A 20,899-nucleotide genomic window follows, 5' to 3' on the forward strand; every position below is an offset into this window, starting at 1 on the left:
ACAGCATGGGCGTAATTACATTAGCAAAGGCTATGCTCCATTTATGCCGACACATCTCACAGATTTATGTTTAACTGTCAGGTAGGTGTACCAATTAATTAACCTGATTGTGATCATATTCCTTGTTTTTGTGTGATAATTTGGTCAATAATTTTAATTTGTGACACAAATCTTGGATGATATTGAATCTATGAAAACTAAATGAATTGCTGGTAAACAAAGGCACCTTGGTGGAATATGGAAAGAGAGAAAGCTCTAAAAGTAACCTGGGGTGTTGATTTTGATGCACTAGAGGAAAACGTTGTTTAAAAACATTAAAAAAATGTTATCAATTTAATATGGCCATGGCTTCATTTTCAAAGCAGACTTTTATAAATACATTTCAACCAACCATATTGTAGATTTGTTAAGAACAATCTATATATTTAAAATATATATACAGTAGGCCTATATAGCATAGCATTACAGCATATACTATATATCAAATCACAATAAAAAATGTATATCAATAAATCACATTGTGTATTTTCCAACTATCCTTGAATGATACTAGTACTAATTCACAGTAGGCATTTATAACGACGGTCTTTTGCACATTTAGTAACTTTGTATAATTGAACAATTGAAAATCAACGCAACAAAGGAACTGCAAAAAGCGGGCCACCCCAGATGGGACTCGAACCCACAATCCCTGGCTTAGGAGGCCAGTGCCTTATCCATTAGGCCACTGGGGCTTCACGGCAATGCTCATAGATATCTTTTTTTATATAGGACATTTCTGCCGAGTGCTTTTCTGCAAAATACAGTGTCGGTTCGCGTGTATGACTCACGGTGATGTGCCACGCTGCTAACCAGCCAAACGTCCATACATTCTTACTTTAAAAAAAAATGCTGGCAAATTGAAACTTCTCAGATAATTAACACCGACGTTATACTTACCAGAGCATCTCATTTAGCATAACGACTAACAGTGGCCGCCAGGTAATCACATTATCGACACAAAGTTCGCTGATTAAAACTCCTTCTTTGATCAGTGAGATACGTTAACTATTATTTAAAACCATTAGTGACGTTCATTGTAAAAGTATTTCGGCGTTAAAGATCTACTCAAATGCGTTGACAAAGTTAACGGGAAAAAAACCTCCCTTCCATCTCAGCTGGTGACAGCTCTCTCCCCGAGCAGGAACCAGTCTCAGTTGTTGTTTTCCTTCCTCCTGTGCCCAGCAGACTCCGGAGGAATGGTGGCCTTAGCCGGTTAGGTCTTCGGGCATCAGCTGTGTAGGATTTACGTTGCTTTGGCTTTCGGTTGTTCTGTTGAAAAAATAATGAATTTACTACCGTCGAATCCTCACGGGAACGGGCTCCTTTATGCTGGATTTAACCAGGATAATGGTAAGAAGCGTTGCTATCATGTTTTTTTTCTTCTTCTTCTTCTTTCAAATGGGAAATTGGCCGCGTCGTTGATGCTAAGCTAACGTTGCTAACCGAGGCTCTTCCCTTTAATATTCATTAACGTTAAGCACAGCATTTTTTTTAAACAACATCTTTACGTTTTATATGACTGATATATTATAGCGACAATGCTGCTGTGTGGAAGTCACTTCAGAAAACGGTAACTTAACGTTAAGTGAATGTTAGCTTTAGCCTGCTAGCTCCAGCTAGCCAGCTAACGTAGCGTTACCTCTTTTTTGTATTTTTGTTGTTTTCAGCCAACACATACGTCAGCTAACGTTTGAACCAGATAACGTTAGGGCAACATGACAGTGGACATTGAGTAATTAATAGGTGTGTGGTTAAAGTTAATTAAACAGTTACTGATGAAGCTAGGTGGACTTAACTTCAAAGCTAACGCTACTGTTAGCTGTATTTGCACAACGGCGTAACTGCCACGGCAGCTAGCTAGGTATTGACAGTTTGACAGTTATTACCCTGTTGTGTGTTTTTATTATGTTCGCTTTTGCCCAATATTTCATTTGCTTGTCGGTTTTCAGGAGTTACGATAATTGATATTGTCAAAAAAGCTGTTAATAAATAAATAAATAAATCTCCACCCACACACATTTGCACAGGCCGTGTAAATGTGTAATACGTATTCGTATTAGTCTAATTTATCAAATAAATTAAATTAACATCACTGGGCGGTTCCAACTAGCTTTGTCAGCAGTGTCATAAAGGTAACGTTAACGTTAAGACGTCTGTGACCCCCCTGAATAACTAACGTAAGCTCGTCATCACCACTGCGTCATATGTCAACATACCGGGTTGCCCGTTTTTACATGAATTCCAGCAGAGGTTAATCGTTTGTCAGATCTGTATTGTATTATCACTGTCGTTGTCACTGTAAAGGCGTGATTCCATTTCATTCATTTGAAAGCTATTGGTGAAAAGCTCGTGGTAACACTTATTGATTATGGGTTTCTGATCGGCTGTCATCTCCTGTGTGTCTGCAGGATGCTTCGCCTGTGGAATGGAGAATGGATTCCGCGTGTACAACACAGATCCTCTTAAAGAGAAGGAGAAACAAGGTAACGAGCTCTGTGACATTCATGTTAATGATTGGTAGAAAATCTTCTTTTTTTTCCACGTTAGTCACACGTTTTGTTCGGACTTATACCCGCATACAAGGTCACTGAGCAGTTAGCTAAGTTGCAACATATTGATACTTTTTTATTGTTCAAAGAGTAAACCTTTGACGAATGGAAATGTATGAATCGGCTGAATGTCTTGGTCACACCTCCATACAAGATCAATTAAATCTTGTGACGACACTTTTCCTACCAGAGGCGTGCGATTATGAATTAATTGTAAAATGTTTTTTTTTTTGTAATTACATTGATTGCATTGGCATCTTTTAAGTAACTTTATTGTAACCTCACATTACTGACTTGCAGAATTAAGTAAATCAATAGAAGTAATGTGGATAAAACTCCAGTTCCATGATTACATACTGTAGGTAGCCTGGAGGTAATTTATTGATGTTTGTCTCATTTTCAAGAGAGACCTTTTTCAGACAATCTGTATAAATAAAGGTTAAATAAATACGAAATAGAGCAGTACTTGAGTTTTTGAGTAAGTTGTTTTATTTCATTAGGTAGTGTACAGTTCAGGGTTTGTGTGTGAACCAAGTACTGTGACAGAATTGAAACCTCTTAAGTGGAATATAACGGGAAGTTTCTTCTACACACAATGAAAAATGTGACTCATCACATGACCTGCTCCAGAGTTAGTTCTAACTGTTCGGATTGAGCTGATCAAGCACTCCTTCACGGGACCAAGTGTAGTTTTTTCTGCTAATCCGTGTGCAGCGGTCTTTGCAGTTTCCTGCTGACGTGTGCTGCACATGGAGGGAGAGCATTGTCGTGGAGTGCTGAGCCATTAGAGATGAATAAGCAGTATTCAAGTAGGCGGTAGACGGATACAGGAGTTTATGGATGACTGCGATTAAGAAACTTTTACAATAAATTGATTGTTGTTCATCTTTATTATCGGGATAACTGTAAATATCGTTCTGAGTGAATTGAAAAAGCTGTCATGAGAATTGCTTTTTTTAAGTTTTATTTATATATTTTTGTTATTTGCCCTTTTATGATCTTCCCTAAATTACACTTGTAGTACAGTTAACAGTTGTGATGACAAGTGCTGCATTCTATTCTGAAAGGAATGTTGAACAGTAACAATGCTTCTTTCTATTATTGATGCTCATTACACAATGACGTTGACTTTCAGAGTTCCTGGAGGGCGGGGTCGGCCATGTGGAGATGCTATTTCGGTGTAATTACTTGGCACTAGTGGGAGGAGGAAAGAAGCCAAAGTACCCAACCAACAAAGGTACGTTTTGTCTACGGAAATAAGCAATATTAATTTCTCGTGTGATCTTGAAAATGTTTGTCATTATGGGCTTACTGAAGGAACACCTTCAGGCACAATGGGATTGTTGGGACTGGTCATAAAAAGTAATCATTAAAAAATGATTGTTACACGCTGATGAATTAAATACCACACATGGCATATCTTATGTGTGACTGTTGGGTATTTGTTTTCGGGTCCTCTAGTGATGATCTGGGATGACCTGAAGAAGAAGACGGTTATTGAGATCGAGTTCTCAACAGAAGTCAAAGCAGTGAAGCTTCGGCGTGACAGGTAAAAAAAACAGGGATCGTCTTCTCTCACTGTGTTGGTGATTAGTATTACTTGTTATTGCTGTTTGAGTAGACACTTTGATATAACGTTTACATGTGTTGGTTCTCCTTTGTTCTCAGGATTGTGGTGGTCCTGGACTCTATGATCAAAGTCTTCACCTTTACCCACAACCCCCATCAGCTGCATGTGTTCGAGACCTGCTATAACCCCAAAGGTCAGCCCACTGTGTGAAGCTGAGCTGAAAGGAAAATGTCTTTTTTAATCATTTTCAAATCTAACTCCCTGTTCCCTCTTTCTCCACCCGTCCTCAGGTCTGTGCGTGCTGTGTCCAAACAGCAACAACTCCCTGTTGGCCTTCCCCGGGACTCATTCAGGTCATGTGCAGATAGTGGACCTGGCCAACACGGAGAAGCCCCCGGTTGATATCCCCGCCCATGAGGGTGCACTGTGCTGCATCGCCCTGAATCTGCAGGGCACAAGAATAGCTACCGCATCAGAGAAAGTAAGCCGTGCTCGGGCTCGAGCGGGTAGAATATTTTTTACATTTGGTGTGTGGTTTGTCTCTATTTATATTGCTGACTAATCCACGTTGTGTTTCTGTAGGGGACTCTCATTAGAATTTTCGACACGTCTGCAGGTCAGCTCATACAGGAGCTAAGAAGAGGCTCGCAGGCAGCTAACATTTATTGGTGAGCATTGAGTGGTTTTTAATTCTCCGCCCTAGTTGCACCCCATTGTTGCAGTGCTTCTAGAAGAAGTGTAGTTGAGTGGCTTTACCTGTCTCCTCCCCACAGGAAGGTCCTGGGCTTTGAAGGAGCTTTCAGAGAGATTAGTCATTAGGAAACTTCCTAATCGATCGGCTACTTGTAATGTAACATTAAGCACCGTAGCGCTACTTTTACTTATCTTTCACAGCTACTCAGTGTGCCAGAGAAACAGTCTCAATGCAGTGGAGTGATGTTAATTTGGCACATGACTGGGCTCAAGAAAGCTTGTAGTTCCCTCGATCTCATTATTTCCATCTGCTTGGTCTTTCTTGAAGCATTAATTTCAACCAGGATGCATCGCTCATCTGCGTGTCCAGCGACCACGGCACGGTGCACATCTTCGCCGCCGAGGACCCCAAAAGGAACAAACAGTCCAGGTTCGTCTCTGCCGAAGTGATTTCCAATCTGTCTACTGCAGAATAACAAATCCAGATATTTAAGATGAATAAAAAAACAAAATGTTGGTATTTTAAAAAAGGGAATTTCACCTCGTCTTCCAGTCCTGTGATCCTGCTTAATTGTGTGTCCTTCTCTCTGCAGTTTGGCATCAGCCAGCTTTCTTCCCAAATACTTCAGCTCTAAGTGGAGCTTCTCCAAGTTCCAGGTCCCGTCGGGTTCTCCCTGTGTGTGTGCCTTCGGAACGGAGCCCAACGCCGTCATAGGTGAGCTCAGCGAAAGATGTGGACCGTTGTATTCTAATAAAACGAGCGCCGTGTCCGGCCTCTGTTTGCTGACTTTCTCTCCCTCCGCTTCGCAGCCATCTGTGCTGACGGCAGCTACTACAAGTTCCTGTTCAACCAGAAAGGGGAGTGTGCCAGAGATGTGTACGCCCAGTTCCTGGAGATGACTGATGATAAAATATGACCTTTGACCCCTCTGGAGTCTTGATACGACGCAGCCGGTTTTTCTCTACTCTTTTCTTTTGCTTTTGGAGGAGAGGCCCCACGCTGCACTTCTCCTGAACTTGACGGACTCTGTAAAAAAAAAAAAAAGAGCATCAGATGACAGGAGGACGAAGACAGGAGGCCAGACTTTAGAGGAGACCTTCACAGCAGAGTTGTTGGGATGGAAGCAGACTCGTCCGTCAGACTCCCCAGGATCGGACAGAGGGACACAGACTTGACTGCCAAACCAAACGCTAGAGAAAAGAGGGAACGTTTTTTTTTATTTTAATGGACATCTTGCCGCTTTTTAAGACGTCTTCCGAGGAATTTACAACGGATGGTTATTTTTTAATCACATAGATGATTCTGCTAGTTAGACGGATTGAAAACATGGAGATTTTTGTCAACTAACACCACCTAACCAAACTATAGGGAGTGCCTCGAGACGGGAGAGAATCAGTATGTGTGCACATATTATACTTGTCATATATACATATGTGTGTTTGTGTATATACCAATGTATCACATCAGAGCAGAATCAGAATAACACATCTCTGATCCTGTATTGTGAAGCATCATCTTAGTATTACTAGATTTTCTTCTATTCACTGTATAAACACAACGCCAGACTGAACTTCTAATTACATAGAACTGTATAGAATACTAGCAGAAAAAAATTACATATTTTATTTTCCCTTGTCCTTTTTTCATACATTGTGCAATATGTTTTCCTTAATTGCTTTTTGTTAAGAGCTTGTGAAAAATGATTGTTTTGTTGTTTCTACCTGAAAGCTTAAAGAAATAGAGGCTTTGCCCCGCCCCTTCCTTGTACCTTTTATATAGGAAAAAATATGTGTGGTTATCAATGACATAACATATGATCTTTGTCAATCAAAAGATCATTTTACATGTTAAGTAAGTCTTGACATGTAAAAGTCTTATTTTGTGGTTTCACACTAAACTAAATGATACGACAAACTGAGACTTTCTGGACTTGAAACATCTTTAAATTGAAAAACGTGGCATTAATTCAAACAGGATCAATTATTATATATTATAAAATCAAATTTAATCAAAATATTTGTCTTTCTCCATTGACTACTACATATTTTTTTCAGATATATGGTCCCAAACGTCCCAATCAGGGACACCAGAAGGTGTGGGACATAGTCTCTCTGATTATAGTATAATTTATTGGGAAATACAGTTATTTGCCCAGTTAGATGAGAAGATCGTCTGCATGCTGAATATGAAGATACAACCAGAAGCCGGTTATCTTAGCTTAGCATAAAACCAGGAAGCAGCTAGTCTGGCTCTGTCTGAAGGGAACAAAATATGATGACCGGCACCTTGAAAGCTCAATTATTAACATTATAACTTGTTTAATTCTTACAAAACCTCTACAAAACAGATGAACGTTGGCTGTCCAGAGCCAGTCTCTTTCCTTATGTTTCCAGTCATTATGCTAAGCTAACCGGCTTCTAGCTTTCACCTCATATTTACAATCGAGTGGCATCGATCTTCTCGTGTTAGTCTGCAAGCAAACAAGCTAATTCCCCAAAATGTTGAGTCTTTGAGTTTGTGTTTAAGCTTAAGAGCCGAACACATTTTCCATCATTCAACCGCTCAAACTGTAAGAATCTGAATATTTTCAACTTGGTTCAAGGCCCAACTTCATGTTTAAAGATAAAAATCTCCTGAAGGATGATTGCTTGCTCCCGGGTCACAGCTTCCTTTTGTCCTGACGACACGCGTCCGTCTTGTGTCCCTAAACTTTTCCAGCCCTTTACGACATTCAAACATCCAGCTTCTGCTAATCAGGGACTCTGAAGTGTTCTGTTGAAGCCTGTGGCCATAAACAATGCAACTCACTAGAAGGGGATTCACACAGAATGAAATAATCCTTTGTTGTTCGTTTGTCGAGATCATTTTTGTCCTATGATTTAGTGCAAAAACATTTCATCTATGTTGCTTTCTGCATCGGATTGTACAATTGCAGGTGTCGCTCTGTTGAACACACACACAGCACGTTATTGTGGTTAACGGCCACAGTAGTGATGCTGCACAAACTGAAAAAGCCAACTTGTGTCTGACGCACTCAGAATGATTGTAAAACCTGCATTTGAATTTGTGAATAAAATTTAACATCTGCTTTTTACAGTTAAACTTAATGGGCTGGTGTTTTTCTGTGGAAAACAAGTGTCTCTCTGTTTGAAACTGGACTTCAATTCCAAAACACATTTAGAGGCTCTGAAGGTCGTTTTTTTTCTAGACAGAAGCAACAAGACCTAGCAAAAAGAATAATTCTTCACACAGACAGATAATGAGTTTGCATTTGGCAGGCAGAGTAGGATTTTTACTCAAAGAAATACAAACTAAGGTTATGTGTTTTAAATAAATTTATAAAAAAACAAACAAAAAAAAAAGCATTTACCCACTGAAGCAGAACGATCACTTGTTTTTCCTCGTGTAACATAGAATACAATCTGAATAGACTGGTTTAGTAGCCTGAACAGAATAAAATAATCAAGCTAAGAGTTGCCAAATTCAACACAAAAGGGAACGAACACAGCCCATGATGACGGGGGGAAACAGAGCAAATGAAAGTACAAAAAGGAAGGGAGGGGGGGAACAACTAAGAGGGTTAAGTGCAGCACTGGTCAGAATCATATAGCGTAGATTCAGTCTAAATTTTCTTCAGTTCCATATTCAGATAATCTGCTCAAGTACATTGTCTCTAGATCCGTTACATGCAAGCTCAATGAAGCATATGGTCAAATACGCATGGGAATATACGTTTTTTTTTTATCTCATAGGATATTTGTAAAATCTGAAAAAAGAAATCTGTAGATGTACAGTGATAAAGAAAGTTAATTTGCATGAATGAGCTGAAAAAAAAAAAAGGAACATCCACTCCATAGATAGTGTTTTCTTTTACTACATTCATTTCACTGAACAAAGTCCACATACAAAAGAAAAGAAAAGAAAAACGGATTCTCAAAATATCATGTTGTGAATGTTTAAATGTTCTTAAAGACCCCACTTATAGCTTTTTAGTTAATTATTACTAGATAGTATCTGTGCCTTGGTAAACGGAGAAACACTCAAAAAAGATCCAAAGATACACTTGTACAACGGAATACTGCATATCTACTCACGACTGGGTTAGGTAGGTTGACATGGAGGCTAGCTGCCGAAGATGGGAATGTCCAAACGTACGTTACACACGCTTCCCTTTGCGGAATACACTACTGGTGATTTCACTTGGTTTCTCCCTCCGTCCGACACACAGTAAAGCGCTTGTCTGTAATGCTACCAGGATGAGGCTCCTGTCCGTCTTTGGAGAGTTTCAGGACTCCTCGCTTATCCAATAATAAAAGTCACTTTTGATCTGGAAATCTGGATTTTCTAATTCTTTTTTTCTTCCTGTGCTTCTTCTTGCCATCTGGGTCTCAAGCGTCAGGGATCTCACAGTCATCAGCAACTCTTTGATTTTTCAATTTGGTCTTTAGTTTTTGCATCGTATTTTCGTGGTCTTAAATATATGGAAGAGGGTGGGGGTGGGGTGGGGTCGGGTGGGGTTGAGGAGGAGGTTTCAAACATTCTGTAGCCCTGTAGGTGTTTTCCGAGTCTCTTCTGTTTTTTTGGCACCTTGGAGTAGATGGTGGGAGGATGGAGGGGTGGATGGAAGGTGTGAGAGCGAGGGGTCAGGATGCAGATGGGGCTACTCGTCACCCATCTGTTCACTGAGCCCTCCTTCCCCGGCTCTGTCCGTGGTGCCGTTGTTGTTGGCGGTGGTGGCGTTGGCTGCTGCTGCCCCCTCCTGCTCCGTTTTCACCCTCTTCAATGGGGGTTGCTCTTGCAGTTCTCCGTTCTGCCTCTTGGTGGGGAGGGAGGCCGAGGCCGAGGCGTGGGCCGCCAGGAGGTGGAGAGGGTTTGCAACAGCTGGTAGAAAGAAGAAAACATTAAATTGTGAGTTACATCTTATTTGGCAGAGACACATTATAACACAACCATAAGTAATTATTCTTATAGCCGCGTTCATGTATATTATCTACATGTCACATCCCCCTCTCTCTTCCATGTTTCCTCTCTATCCACCGCTAAATACAAAGGTGTCTATGCAAGAAAATAATCTTTAAAAAAAAAAAGCCTTGATCATATTGTTAAAAAAAGGTCATGCTATAGCACGTCGAAAATTCACGAAAAAGTCAGTCAGGATATATTCATAAAAAAATATTTAAAATTGTTAAAAAGGCATAAAAATCGCTCATATCGCTTGACGTGCCTAGTCTCAGTGTAGTGAGTCCAAAACAGCCATAAAAAGCCATGATCAATTTTTTCAGGAAAAAAAAAAAGTCATACTATAGCATGTCGAAAAAAAAGTGAAAAATCGACAAAATTCATAAAATGTTGTAAAAATGATGTAAAAGTCCTAACATATGCTTCTATATCGCGTGTCAATCAAAATCTGAGTGTAGTGAGTCCAAAACAGTCATAAAAAGGCTTTTTCATGGCAGGCAGGCAGGTGGTTGAGTGGTTAGAGTGCATGCCATTTACCCATGTCTGCATATATGCAGCAGCCTCAGGTTCGAATCCCGGCTGGAGATCCTTTGATACATGTCACATCCCCCTCTCTCTCCCATGTGAAAAGTGCGGAGTTCAACAGCACCACCACGTCACGTCGTAACGGCATTCAGGCAGCTGCGATGACAACTGCCACTGATCTGGGTTCATTAACAGACTGTACTGTCCGTACGTCAACGTCACTCATGTGAGCCCGCTTTTAGTGTATGCTCGACACAGAGACAGCAGGCTACTAGTTTGTAAGCTACCTGGCTCTAGCAGTTCGCGTTAGCGGCTTATAGTCACTCACGTTAAGTTAACGTTAGTAAGCCGGTCAAAATTGATCATGGATACATTTGTTTTTAAACGTCGTCGGACGGAACAACAGATGGCGGTGGCGGGCGTGTTGGATAAAACTACGGACGCACCGTTGACACCTGCAGGGGAAGATGACCACTCGGGTCCCGGCTGTTAACGGAACTATTCACGTTTCGCTGTCTCTCTCTCTCTCTCTCTCACGGTGTGCGTGATTATAGCTGTGGGAGGGTGTTGTCAGCGCCGCCGCCAGGATTCAATTTCAATATACGCACAGAAACGGCAAATACAACAACAAATGGAAAAATACTTTTTTAAGACGAAATCGAATGTTTTCAGTATCAGTGAAATCAGTAGTGTATATCATGGTGATAGGCCCCGGTGCAAATAGTTTTTTGTGCCCTCCATCCCCGACCTAAACACAAGCGCACGCTTGTGAGCACTCCACGCACGCACAGTACGGTATGATAACTCTGCCGGCCCGGGGAGAGAGACATGCATCGGCTCGGCCCGCAGTGCTCAGCAGCAGAGAGGTGACGAGACTAGAGCCGAGCTGTATTGTGTAGTGGAGAGGGGCCAACACACGCTATGCGTAATTGCGCACACACACGCGATCGTCCTCGCAAATGCGGCTGCATCCGGCCCGGTTCAGCAGCATCAAATTTTTTTTTCCACCTTCAAAAAAAGTCCTCCCAGTGCGTACTGGATTCCGGCTGGCAGCGCCACTGGGTGTTGTTATATATTCACATTGAAATTCTGACATTGATTTGAGCCCCACCGTCGTATGAGTTAGCCCCACCGTAGTTGAACCAGAAAAAATACTCTGGCGCCGCCACTGATTATCTTGTTGTTTTACCACTTTGCCTTTTCTGTGATGCAAACTGTAGACGAGGAAGGAGACGATATAAGATTTGATCACAGATCACAATAGAAAAAAAAAAAAAAAAAAAAAAAACACGACAAGTTGATCCTGGTGAATTTCCATCATCAGGATAAGTCACTTTAAAAAGCGGTCTAGCTCACTTTCATGGTAGAGAAGCCAGATTTAAAAAATACAGAAAACTAAAAGTTTATTCTATTTATTTATCCTATATCTTGCAGGGAGACCTTATGATTTATGATCACTATATGGGTTTTTTTAAGCATATTTGAATGGTTGTCGAGATAATATGCATCCAGCACAAACAGGCCCAACAGAGGGATGGGTGGGTGTGTGTGTGTGTGTGTGTGTGTGTGTGTGTGTGTGTGTGTGTGTGTGTGTGTGTGTGTGTGTGTGTGTGTGTGTGTGTGTGTGTGTGTGTGTGTGTGTGTGTGTGTGTGTGTGTGTGTGTCACCTGTGCTGGCAGCAGTACTGATGGGGACCAGATGGGTCCCGTTCTGTGTGATGGCCTTTATAGGCAGCTGGTGCTGACCGAGTGGGGCTTGTTGCACGATGGTTACAGTCGTCAGAGGAGCAGCCTGGGAGCTCTGGATGATGCGGCTGACTCCACCTATCGACGAGGCCGTGATGGTCGGGACTAGACGCGGGGGGGGAGGAAACGTCAAACCGGGTCCAACAGAACACGTTACGATTACAGGTAAGCTCAACACAAACACAAACTTGTGGTCTCACGTTTGATCTCTTGGTGCTCTCCGCCTCCGTTCTCCTGAGGTTCCTGGCTCACCGTGGCAGTGGGCTGCCCGCCAACGGTCGCCATGGTGACGGCCGGGATCTGGTGGACGACGTGCACCGTCTGCATGACCGGGGCGGAGCTGACGGACGTTGTTACGATGGCTGGCGACGCCATGGCGTAGGTCACAGACTTCATGGTCGTTTGAGGCATCTGGCGCTGCACGGCGATCAGTACGGGCTGGTTGTTGAGGGCGGAGCCTATCAGAGGGCGGGGCCACAGGTTACTGCCGTCACACACTGCACACCATCACAAACACATGAGTAGTTTTTGGCATTTTAACCTCAGTTAAACACAAAGAACGTCCATTAGTTTTCTTTACCGGCGGAGTTCTGTGCAAAGCGGGCCTCTTGGATGACGGCGAGTTTGGGCTGGACTGTAGTGGTAATGGTGGGGGCTGGAGGTGGTGTTGGTTCTGGCTCCATGGGGACGGGGGACCCCTCTCTGGACAGGCTGTCTGGAGTCTGGACCCCACTGGAGTGGGCAGACAGCGCCCCTGTGTGGCTGGGAGAAGCTGGAGCACTCCTGGGACAGGAGAGGAAATAAGGTCCATTATTGACAAACGGCTCCGTAAAAACATTTAGAGAAAACTATCACTTTCTCTGGTTTTACTATTTATAGGATAGTCTTCAAGTATGTTTGCTTTATTCTATAAACTACCGTCAACAATTCTTCCAAAATCCAATTTAAATATTCACATTTACGGCATTTAGTTTCATAAAAAGACAATTTGAAAAGATGTTCTTGCAAACCAATCAGAGAAGACTTGGCTTTTTGGGGGGGAGGGGGGGCTTAACGAGACAGTCAGAGGTGTATATCCAGGTATATTCAGTATGAGGAAAAAAGGTGTGTTTTTAGAACATGAATGCATGTAAATATGCTCTACATTTGTAGGAGAAATCCAAAGTTGAAGTATGAACTTGAAGATAAGCATCATCTGTTCCCTTACCTGGAGGAGAGAGGTCCAACCGGAGTCCTGAAGCAAGGCACTCCCCTCGGTCTGCGCTTCCTGAAGGCTTGTTCTATCAGCTTGCCCTCCGAGGTGGGGTCGATCCTCCAGAAGGAGCCTTTGCCGGGTTCCTCCTGAGAGCGGGCCACCTTGATGAAGTACCGGTTCAGGGACAGGTTGTGGCGGATCGAGTTCTAATAAAAAAAAAATTAAAAAAAAGGAGTGTTACTAAAACCTGTGCAATTCCTTGAACTGATGAGTGAACAAATCCAGCTTAGAGTGGAGCTGAAATAGCATTCCCTGGCGATCCGTCTTCTGTACTGTGATGTATTTCTGAGTGAAACGGGACCGACAGGAGGGACATTCATTTGGGAGGAATTTGATTTGATCAATCAATCAATCGTTAGCTCATGACCTTCTTCCTTTCTCAGATTGATGGATGCCGTGATGTTTATGGTTAGAAATTGGTCGGTACACTCATTTTTTAAGGCATACATTGTTAAAAAAGATAGCACAATGTCACCGGAGAATTGATCTAAAAAAGGGGTTGAAAAGACATTTTTCATTTCAGTTCGACTTTAAGGGCCTGAGTCGTTATCCAGGTTTCATCCAGCTGATTCTGAACATTCACGTCTGCCCCAAATCTTTAGTAAACACTTGACCTCTGCGTCGGACCAAGGTGAACCCTTGGTTTAAAATGATTGTCGAGAGGACCGTGCCGAAGCACACCTCTTCCAGCTCTGCCTGAAGATCACACCGTTGGGATTTCTAAAATACCCCGGGATACCGAAATAACACTAGCGTGTTACAGCATTCCGTTTTAAAATAGTCTCAATTCCCTGAAGCCCACGGTGACGTCATCCAATTCATCCAAAAAACCTGCAGGTGATCGGCAACACCCCTGCCGTTTGAATTACAGTCCGACCACAGACGTGCTTGGAGGCGTAAACACGGCGAAGACTCTGACCTGCCAGCCTTTATCAGCTGTTCTGTAGTAGGGGTAGTTCTTGGTGATGTGGGTGTAGATTCCATTCAGCGTGAGCTGCTTATCCGGGGCCATGGTGATCGCTTGGACTATTAGCTGTGCATAAGAATACGGAGGTTTGGAGTCGTCCTGTGGGAAGAAAAAGAAAAGAGCTGATTCATCTCCATAGCGAGCACATACAACACACAGAATCCGGAGTTAGCAAAGTTCACCCAGGTTCTGTGCTCCAAAGTCTATGTTGTTGTGAGCATTGGGCAATTTTTTAGACTTCAATGAGTAACCAGGGATGTTGTTCACGGCGGCAACAGGAACCCAGTGAGATTCTCTGAAGTCCACTGCTTCTGTCATCCCCCCTCTTGTTTCTCAGTCTCACCTTTGGGCTGTCTTCACCTGAGGCCTCTTTGTCGTTTTCCGATTGGGAGTTGTCTCCTATGAGGTCAGAGGCCAGAACACGACCCGTCCTGTAGCTGGAGAGTCCCGCGCCCCGCGGACTCGACGGACAGGAGTTCGCCGCACTGTGGAATCGATTTAAAATTAAAAAAAAGATGTATAATTCTGAAATCATGTCTGGAGTCAAACACAAATACATATCTCCACCGTCCCTCTCACCTGATGGTGCCGGTCGGTGAAGGCAGCGGGCTCATGAGGTGGGCAATGTTGTCAGGAATGTTGATGGTCAGCGGGGAGATTTGGGGTTGGACGGGCTTCACCGGTGATTCCGGCACGTTCCTTGGCTCCTTCTTGTCGTTGGACAGGGCTGTGAACGTGATCTTTATACTTGTGCTGGGGAACCGGAAACAACACCTGGCAACGAAAGACCAAGGAAACATTGATACATCTCCTTTTATATCATATTGAAGACGGGAATAAAATGGGGAAAGCGACGCTTATTACAAACGCCATCGTACAGAAGGACAAGCTTCCTGCCCGACAACAAGCAGACCGAGGAGGTCTAACCGAGTCCAAGAGAGGAGCACTGAGTTTCAGCCAGTTTAAATATGGATGCGACCATTATGTCCAACATGTCTCATTTATTATTAATAGGGTAGATTTGTACCAGTTGCTGACACTTTTCAATTAAATACTATTACGGCATCGGGACACATCCAGCCTAAATATGCATGAAGAAAAAAAAATGTATGTTACCATAACAACACTTCAAAGTAAAGCAGTATTTACAAGTGAAAGAGGAGAAGGGCAAACAAGCGGAGCAGTGTAAACAGGGCACATGAGGCCAAGTTGACATTGAGCCAGATCAAATCAAGTCCTCAGCAACACTTTTAATGTTTAGTACTCCAGAGGCAGAAGAATATATCATCAATATTATATATTTCTGGTGGGTTGAATAGCATGCAGAATGTGTGTTTGCAGCATAGGAACATAGCAAAGTTAGCAACTGTTAGCATGTGTTGAATGAGAGCTACGAATGCTGTTGTTTTGGTATCAGTAAACACAAGGGGACGTGTGTGCGCGAGACAGTTCTGTGATTCGGCATGCATGAAATATCAGGCGGGTAAAAATAAATACAACTAACGCGTCATGTTCTTAAAACGCTTCCGTATGACGTAAATGGTGGGCCGCACGGTCTGCGTGTCGACCCAACGATGAGCTCAAGAAATGTTAAAGTTTTAAAAAAAAAAAGGTGTTTTTTGTGTGCTCGTGCACATTTCGCTGTGACGTCCTCGTTCATACAAAAAACCGAGCCGCACGCACGCGTCCACACTTTGTGTTTGCCTTGACACCGACACGTGCAACGTCGCCGCGGGGCAACAAAACAATAACAACACACGTAAACTACACATTTAGCATAAGATGTGTTATAAGTTTTTATATGACTCTTACATTCGTGGAAGTTGGAGCGGCGGCGCTCCTCTCCTCTGGAACACCCCGTCAACAAACACCCCGTTTTTCCCGAGGCAGCGGAGGTAGAATTCGCCGGTGCCGGTGCCGTCCTCTCCCGCGGTGAAGATCTCGAGGTGCCGCCGGGAGATGAAGCTCGAGTGTCCCATGCTGACGTCCACCGAGCCCTGCGAGGAGTTCCGGCCGATGGTCACCGACCTTTTCTTCATCAGATACTCGAATTCTCGGCCCTCCAGCCGGGCTACAGCCGACCCCGACATCCCGCTTACCACCGCCATCTTCAGAGGTGTCTGGCGAGCGTGTTGGAGGCGTGTGTTCGGAGGGAACGTAGAGGTGGTGGCGGGGGGATCGGAGGGGGGGTATTTTTGGTTTTTTGAAAAGGGGGGAATCGAATTTTACACCGTGGAGAATTTGGCTAGGAACGTGCCAGACCGGGGACACAGCGGCTCCGACCCACCGCCGCGAAGAAGAGGAAAAGGAGAGGGGCGGCGGCCAATCAAAACCGGCCAAACGGCCGGAAGTGCCGCGACGGACAGGCCGCTCAGCCAATGGGAAGGCGAGCAGAGGAGACAGATGTGTGGTGTTTACCAATGACAACAATAATATAAATAGCCGTAGAAAACAGCTCTCGGTTGCACTGCAGGCTGACACGCAGATGGTGGAGAGATGGAAAAGGTGGCGCAGGGATTTAGTGGAGGAGATTGTGATGAACACAAAAAGATTATGTAGGAACTTTTTTATTTAGTAATCCAAGTATATTACAATTTTTAAAAAATGCTGTCTTATATTCAAGCCCCTAAAATCATGAAAAATAAAAAATCAGTGCAATTATCTAGCATTATAGAATAATGTTTTTTTTAATAAGCCATGTAATTTTATTTATTTATATTTAACTTTTCTTATTATTTGAAAATATTTATTTTTCATACCCATGTAGAATTTGATATGTCTGTTCTGCCTGTTTTTATGCACCTGCTCCTTTGTGTCAATGCAAATATATTGATGCTTATTGTTTCTACAACTTAAAACTATTCTGTAAATGTCTTAACTTTGTCCATTTCTCATTAACAAAACTCATTGTTTTGAGATGATTATGCTCGGAGATGGAGAGAGTTAAAGGTTGAAATAAAGCCATGATGATCCGGTTCTAATGGTGGCTCCACGGATCCGGCAGCCAGGGTTTCCGGGCAGCGGCTTAGTTTACTCGCTGTAGTACAGCAGCCACCACGCTGAGCGCACTGTGTGTGTCGGCTCGATCACTGCATGGAGGTCGTGTCAAATAATGGATCCCTGATCCCCGGGAGGTGTTGATGCCACCACGCGGAGGCGGACTCTGGTGCCCACAGAGTCCCGGAGCCAGTCTTCAGACTGCATCAATATTCACGAAAAAGTGCTACACGATAAAACATAAAAACAAAAAAAAACATGCGGCCATGGCACACGTGTTCCCTGACAATGACGTAATCACAGCTAACTGGGCTGCATTCAGGACAAATACAGTTTCATGATGAATGTTTAGTCCTGGACACTTTTGATGACGTGAAACAATCAACTAGTAATCTAATTAGCTGCTACTAATAACCATGTGTATGTTGTAACTTTAAAATGCTTGGAAAAAAACGTGCATTCTCTCTGCTGGCCACCAGGGGGCGATTCTTCTGAGGTGCAAAAATAAGTGATTGCATGGAGGTCTATCAGGAAATTGGTGTTTTTTATTATATGTAGACACATGATTGACCTACAGGTCAAAATCAATCAACTCCTGTATCTTCTATCATACAGGATTTACAAACCCCACCCCTCTGCTGCTAAGCAGGAGTGATGTTCCATTCCATTTTTTCCTGCACTGCTATTTTTCTGAACATTCTTAACAAATTCTACTTTTAAAAAGTGGTGGTGACATATCAGTGTAAATGACACCTATGATTTAAGTAAAACAAACATGTCTTACAGTGTAGAACAGTGGCAGTGCTGGATAAGCTGCAGTGAAACATCAGTCCTGTGCTGCCACCTGCTGTTATTTTTTATTGTCATGAAAAGGCAGTCATTCAGGTATGAATGCAGCCAAAATCCAAGATGGCATTTCACTTTTCAGAAGCAGAAGTTGCCGGGAAGAACATGCAAACTGCACACAGAAGGAACCTAAACCTCATTTGCATACTTCTGTAAGGCGATAGTGCTAATAAAATAAAGAAATAAGTACATTTTCATGTACCTTTACATTAGATGACAACTTTAAATGAACTTTAAATTTCATGTACCTGATACCCAACTCCTGTCATCTAGTGGAATTTTTAAAAGACAGGTTAGAGAGATTTTATGGAACAAGGTGGATAGTTACTGATATTTTAGATAGTTTTTAATTCAGTTTGGCTTTTCTTATTTCTTTGTGTTCTATGTTGTGTCTGCCTTGTTTTATGTGTAACACCAAGGATCATGCTGGAAATAAGTGTTATACTTTTGCACGTTATCCTTTTGGATTTCATGTGTTTTTGATCCAGAAATAAATCAATCAATCAAAAAAAAATGTAGTATTGCAAGTTTTACTTAAAAAAACATCTTAATACGTTTTCCATCACTGGACTGAAACGCCATCACATCAGATGCCAGCAGAGTGTTCCTGCAGTGTAAAGTGCTGGCAGGACGACCCAACATGACACTGAAAGGCCGGGACAGAACTTAATCCCTGTCCCCCTTTGTAACCACTGAGTCCAACAGTGTCATGTTCAGGTGACCCAGGGCAGGTGTGGGGGTGTGTGTTTGTTGGTGTGTGTGTGTGTGTGTGTGTGTGTGTGTGTGTGTGTGTGTGTGTGTGTGTGTGTGTGTGTGTGTGTGTGTGTGTACTGTACTGCAGGCTGGCAACAGGGAATGGAAAGACACAATAGGTGTGAGGTGAAACCTGAATCGTGATTGTGACACCTTAACGACGGCTTAACGTTCTTCTCCTGGAAGTGTTGGAGACATTAGGCGGAGTTGTGAATTAGTAATACACGGCTGACACATTTCCAAACACTCGCCTTGTGCAAGGTAAATTACGGCGTGGGCCCATTCCTTGAAAACACTGCAGCTCTGTAATGGATTGTGCACATTAAGGCATATTTCCACATATAACTACATGTTGAAATAGTTGATTCAAACATGTCAAACAATTAAAAGTAAGCCTTTTTCACATTTCTTTTGTCTCTTTGTGTTGTTGAAGCTCTGTTCTTGCAAACCTGAGGATTATTCCAGCGTGAAGATTAAATATCAGCCACAATGTAAATAGGGTGTCTACTTCAGAAACCAGTTTTTCCACATAATTGAGGTATAGATTTTACAACATCACGACTAAATCTGCATGAACAGCTTCCAAACGTTAGATTCCACGTCATCTTTTATGTTTTTTTTATTGATTGTGACATTGACTGGAAAATATGTCCTCCCTTCCTTCTCACACCAACCCATGCTTGTAAAAGGATAGCGCTGTCTGTAGCTAATGGACCCAGTTCGACAGGTTTCTGTTGAATGGGTTGAGCGACCAACACTCAGATTTCACAACGGGAAAATCACCACAGAGACCAATCAGGAACAATGGCCGGAGAAGGAAATCAACAGAAAGAGAGTATCAACAAGGTGTCTAGAGTATCGAGAAAGTTGGCCAGTTAGTGGCCTGTCTGAAACTTGGAGTTGATTGTTGACATTATACAGATATAATCAATAAGGTTAATTTAACCATCAGAGTGTGTAATACATATGTATAATTTAGATTTTGTTTGTTTTGGAAGCTTCTCTCCGTCTCCGTGCTGCAGTACCACTCTCCACCTGAACTGATTAAAGGCTGTTTAATGTGATATCTGGTTCAAACTCACCTAAAATCACATAAACTTAAATATAGGGGACATCAGATTATTGCATACCATGAATACATAACTTGAATTAATAGGAAAACACACTTTAAGCTATTTTTCTGACGTTTTTGATTCATTGGCGGGCTCTTGTATCAAAGTCCACATTCTGTACAGTTTCCTGTGGGTTTAAAATGTTTTCTGATCAGATTCTGTGAAGTAGGGCCGTGCCCATCAAACACACACGGCAGCAACAAAACCAGGCGTGTCACTGTCAATAATTGATAAGATAAGAGTTATAATGCTGTTCCTTGTCAAATGTATCGGTCTCTCCAGTTAGGAGAAGTCACGTGACCTGGGAGAAACATATAAAACCACTTCTTTATTGCAGTCTGTGACACTAACAGAATAAAAGAATACAAGAAATCTACATTGTCATGTTCGTCATCTATACACCTAACAGTAATATTCATTTATTAGGTTAAAAATATATGATTACTAAGCTGCAGGACACACAATAAATACGTTGTTCTGTGGTGTAGGTGGTAACTCGAGTGTTCATTTGCTTCCTTCTATTTCCATAGAAAACTAGTTTTGATAGGAAAATGTTTTCCCTGTGTTGCAGTCAGGACTCAGAACTGTGGGACACATACATCATAAATGTAACAATTATTTTACTATGATGAAAAGTAAGATTTTATAAGGAACCTGTTCATTTGAAGTGAGGTCTTGTTGTAATTGATTTATCGGATTTTGTATATTGAGACCACAGCTGTGGGACAGGAATAAAGTGCTGCTTGGACCATAAAATGCTTTAAAAAATGAACACGAAGAGACTAAATATTGGTAAAAATAAAAAACAAACACAAAACAAAGAGATGAACACGACTACAAAAAGACAAAAAGAGAAGCAAAACAATCTCAGACACGATGGCTGTT

General features: G+C 42.4%; 2 protein-coding genes across 2 annotated transcripts; one reads left to right on the forward strand and one right to left on the reverse strand.

The window, feature by feature from the left end:
* The first annotated feature begins 1,219 nt into the window (after window positions 1-1,219).
* On the forward strand, window positions 1,220-7,988 carry wdr45b (WD repeat domain 45B). The gene is made up of 10 exons (XM_084040013.1): window positions 1,220-1,392; window positions 2,451-2,525; window positions 3,727-3,828; window positions 4,053-4,140; window positions 4,260-4,354; window positions 4,452-4,642; window positions 4,744-4,829; window positions 5,183-5,284; window positions 5,448-5,569; window positions 5,665-7,988. The coding sequence occupies exons 1-10, from the start codon at window positions 1,326-1,328 to the stop codon at window positions 5,769-5,771; spliced, it is 1,035 nt and encodes a 344-aa protein (XP_083896139.1). The 5' UTR covers window positions 1,220-1,325; the 3' UTR covers window positions 5,772-7,988.
* A 184-nt stretch (window positions 7,989-8,172) lies between these two features.
* foxk2a (forkhead box K2a) lies at window positions 8,173-16,908 on the reverse strand. Its single transcript, XM_084040011.1, has 9 exons — window positions 16,119-16,908; window positions 14,886-15,080; window positions 14,650-14,791; window positions 14,259-14,405; window positions 13,292-13,485; window positions 12,665-12,867; window positions 12,285-12,542; window positions 12,007-12,189; window positions 8,173-9,736 (listed from the first exon to the last, which is right to left on the reverse strand). Exons 1-9 carry the CDS (start codon window positions 16,412-16,414, stop codon window positions 9,516-9,518), a joined length of 1,839 nt encoding a protein of 612 aa, XP_083896137.1. The 5' UTR covers window positions 16,415-16,908; the 3' UTR covers window positions 8,173-9,515.
* Between the last annotated feature and the right edge of the window lie 3,991 nt (window positions 16,909-20,899).

This window comes from Eutrigla gurnardus (genome assembly GCF_963514095.1).
Source record: "Eutrigla gurnardus genome assembly, chromosome: 22".
NCBI lineage: Eukaryota > Metazoa > Chordata > Actinopteri > Perciformes > Triglidae > Eutrigla > Eutrigla gurnardus.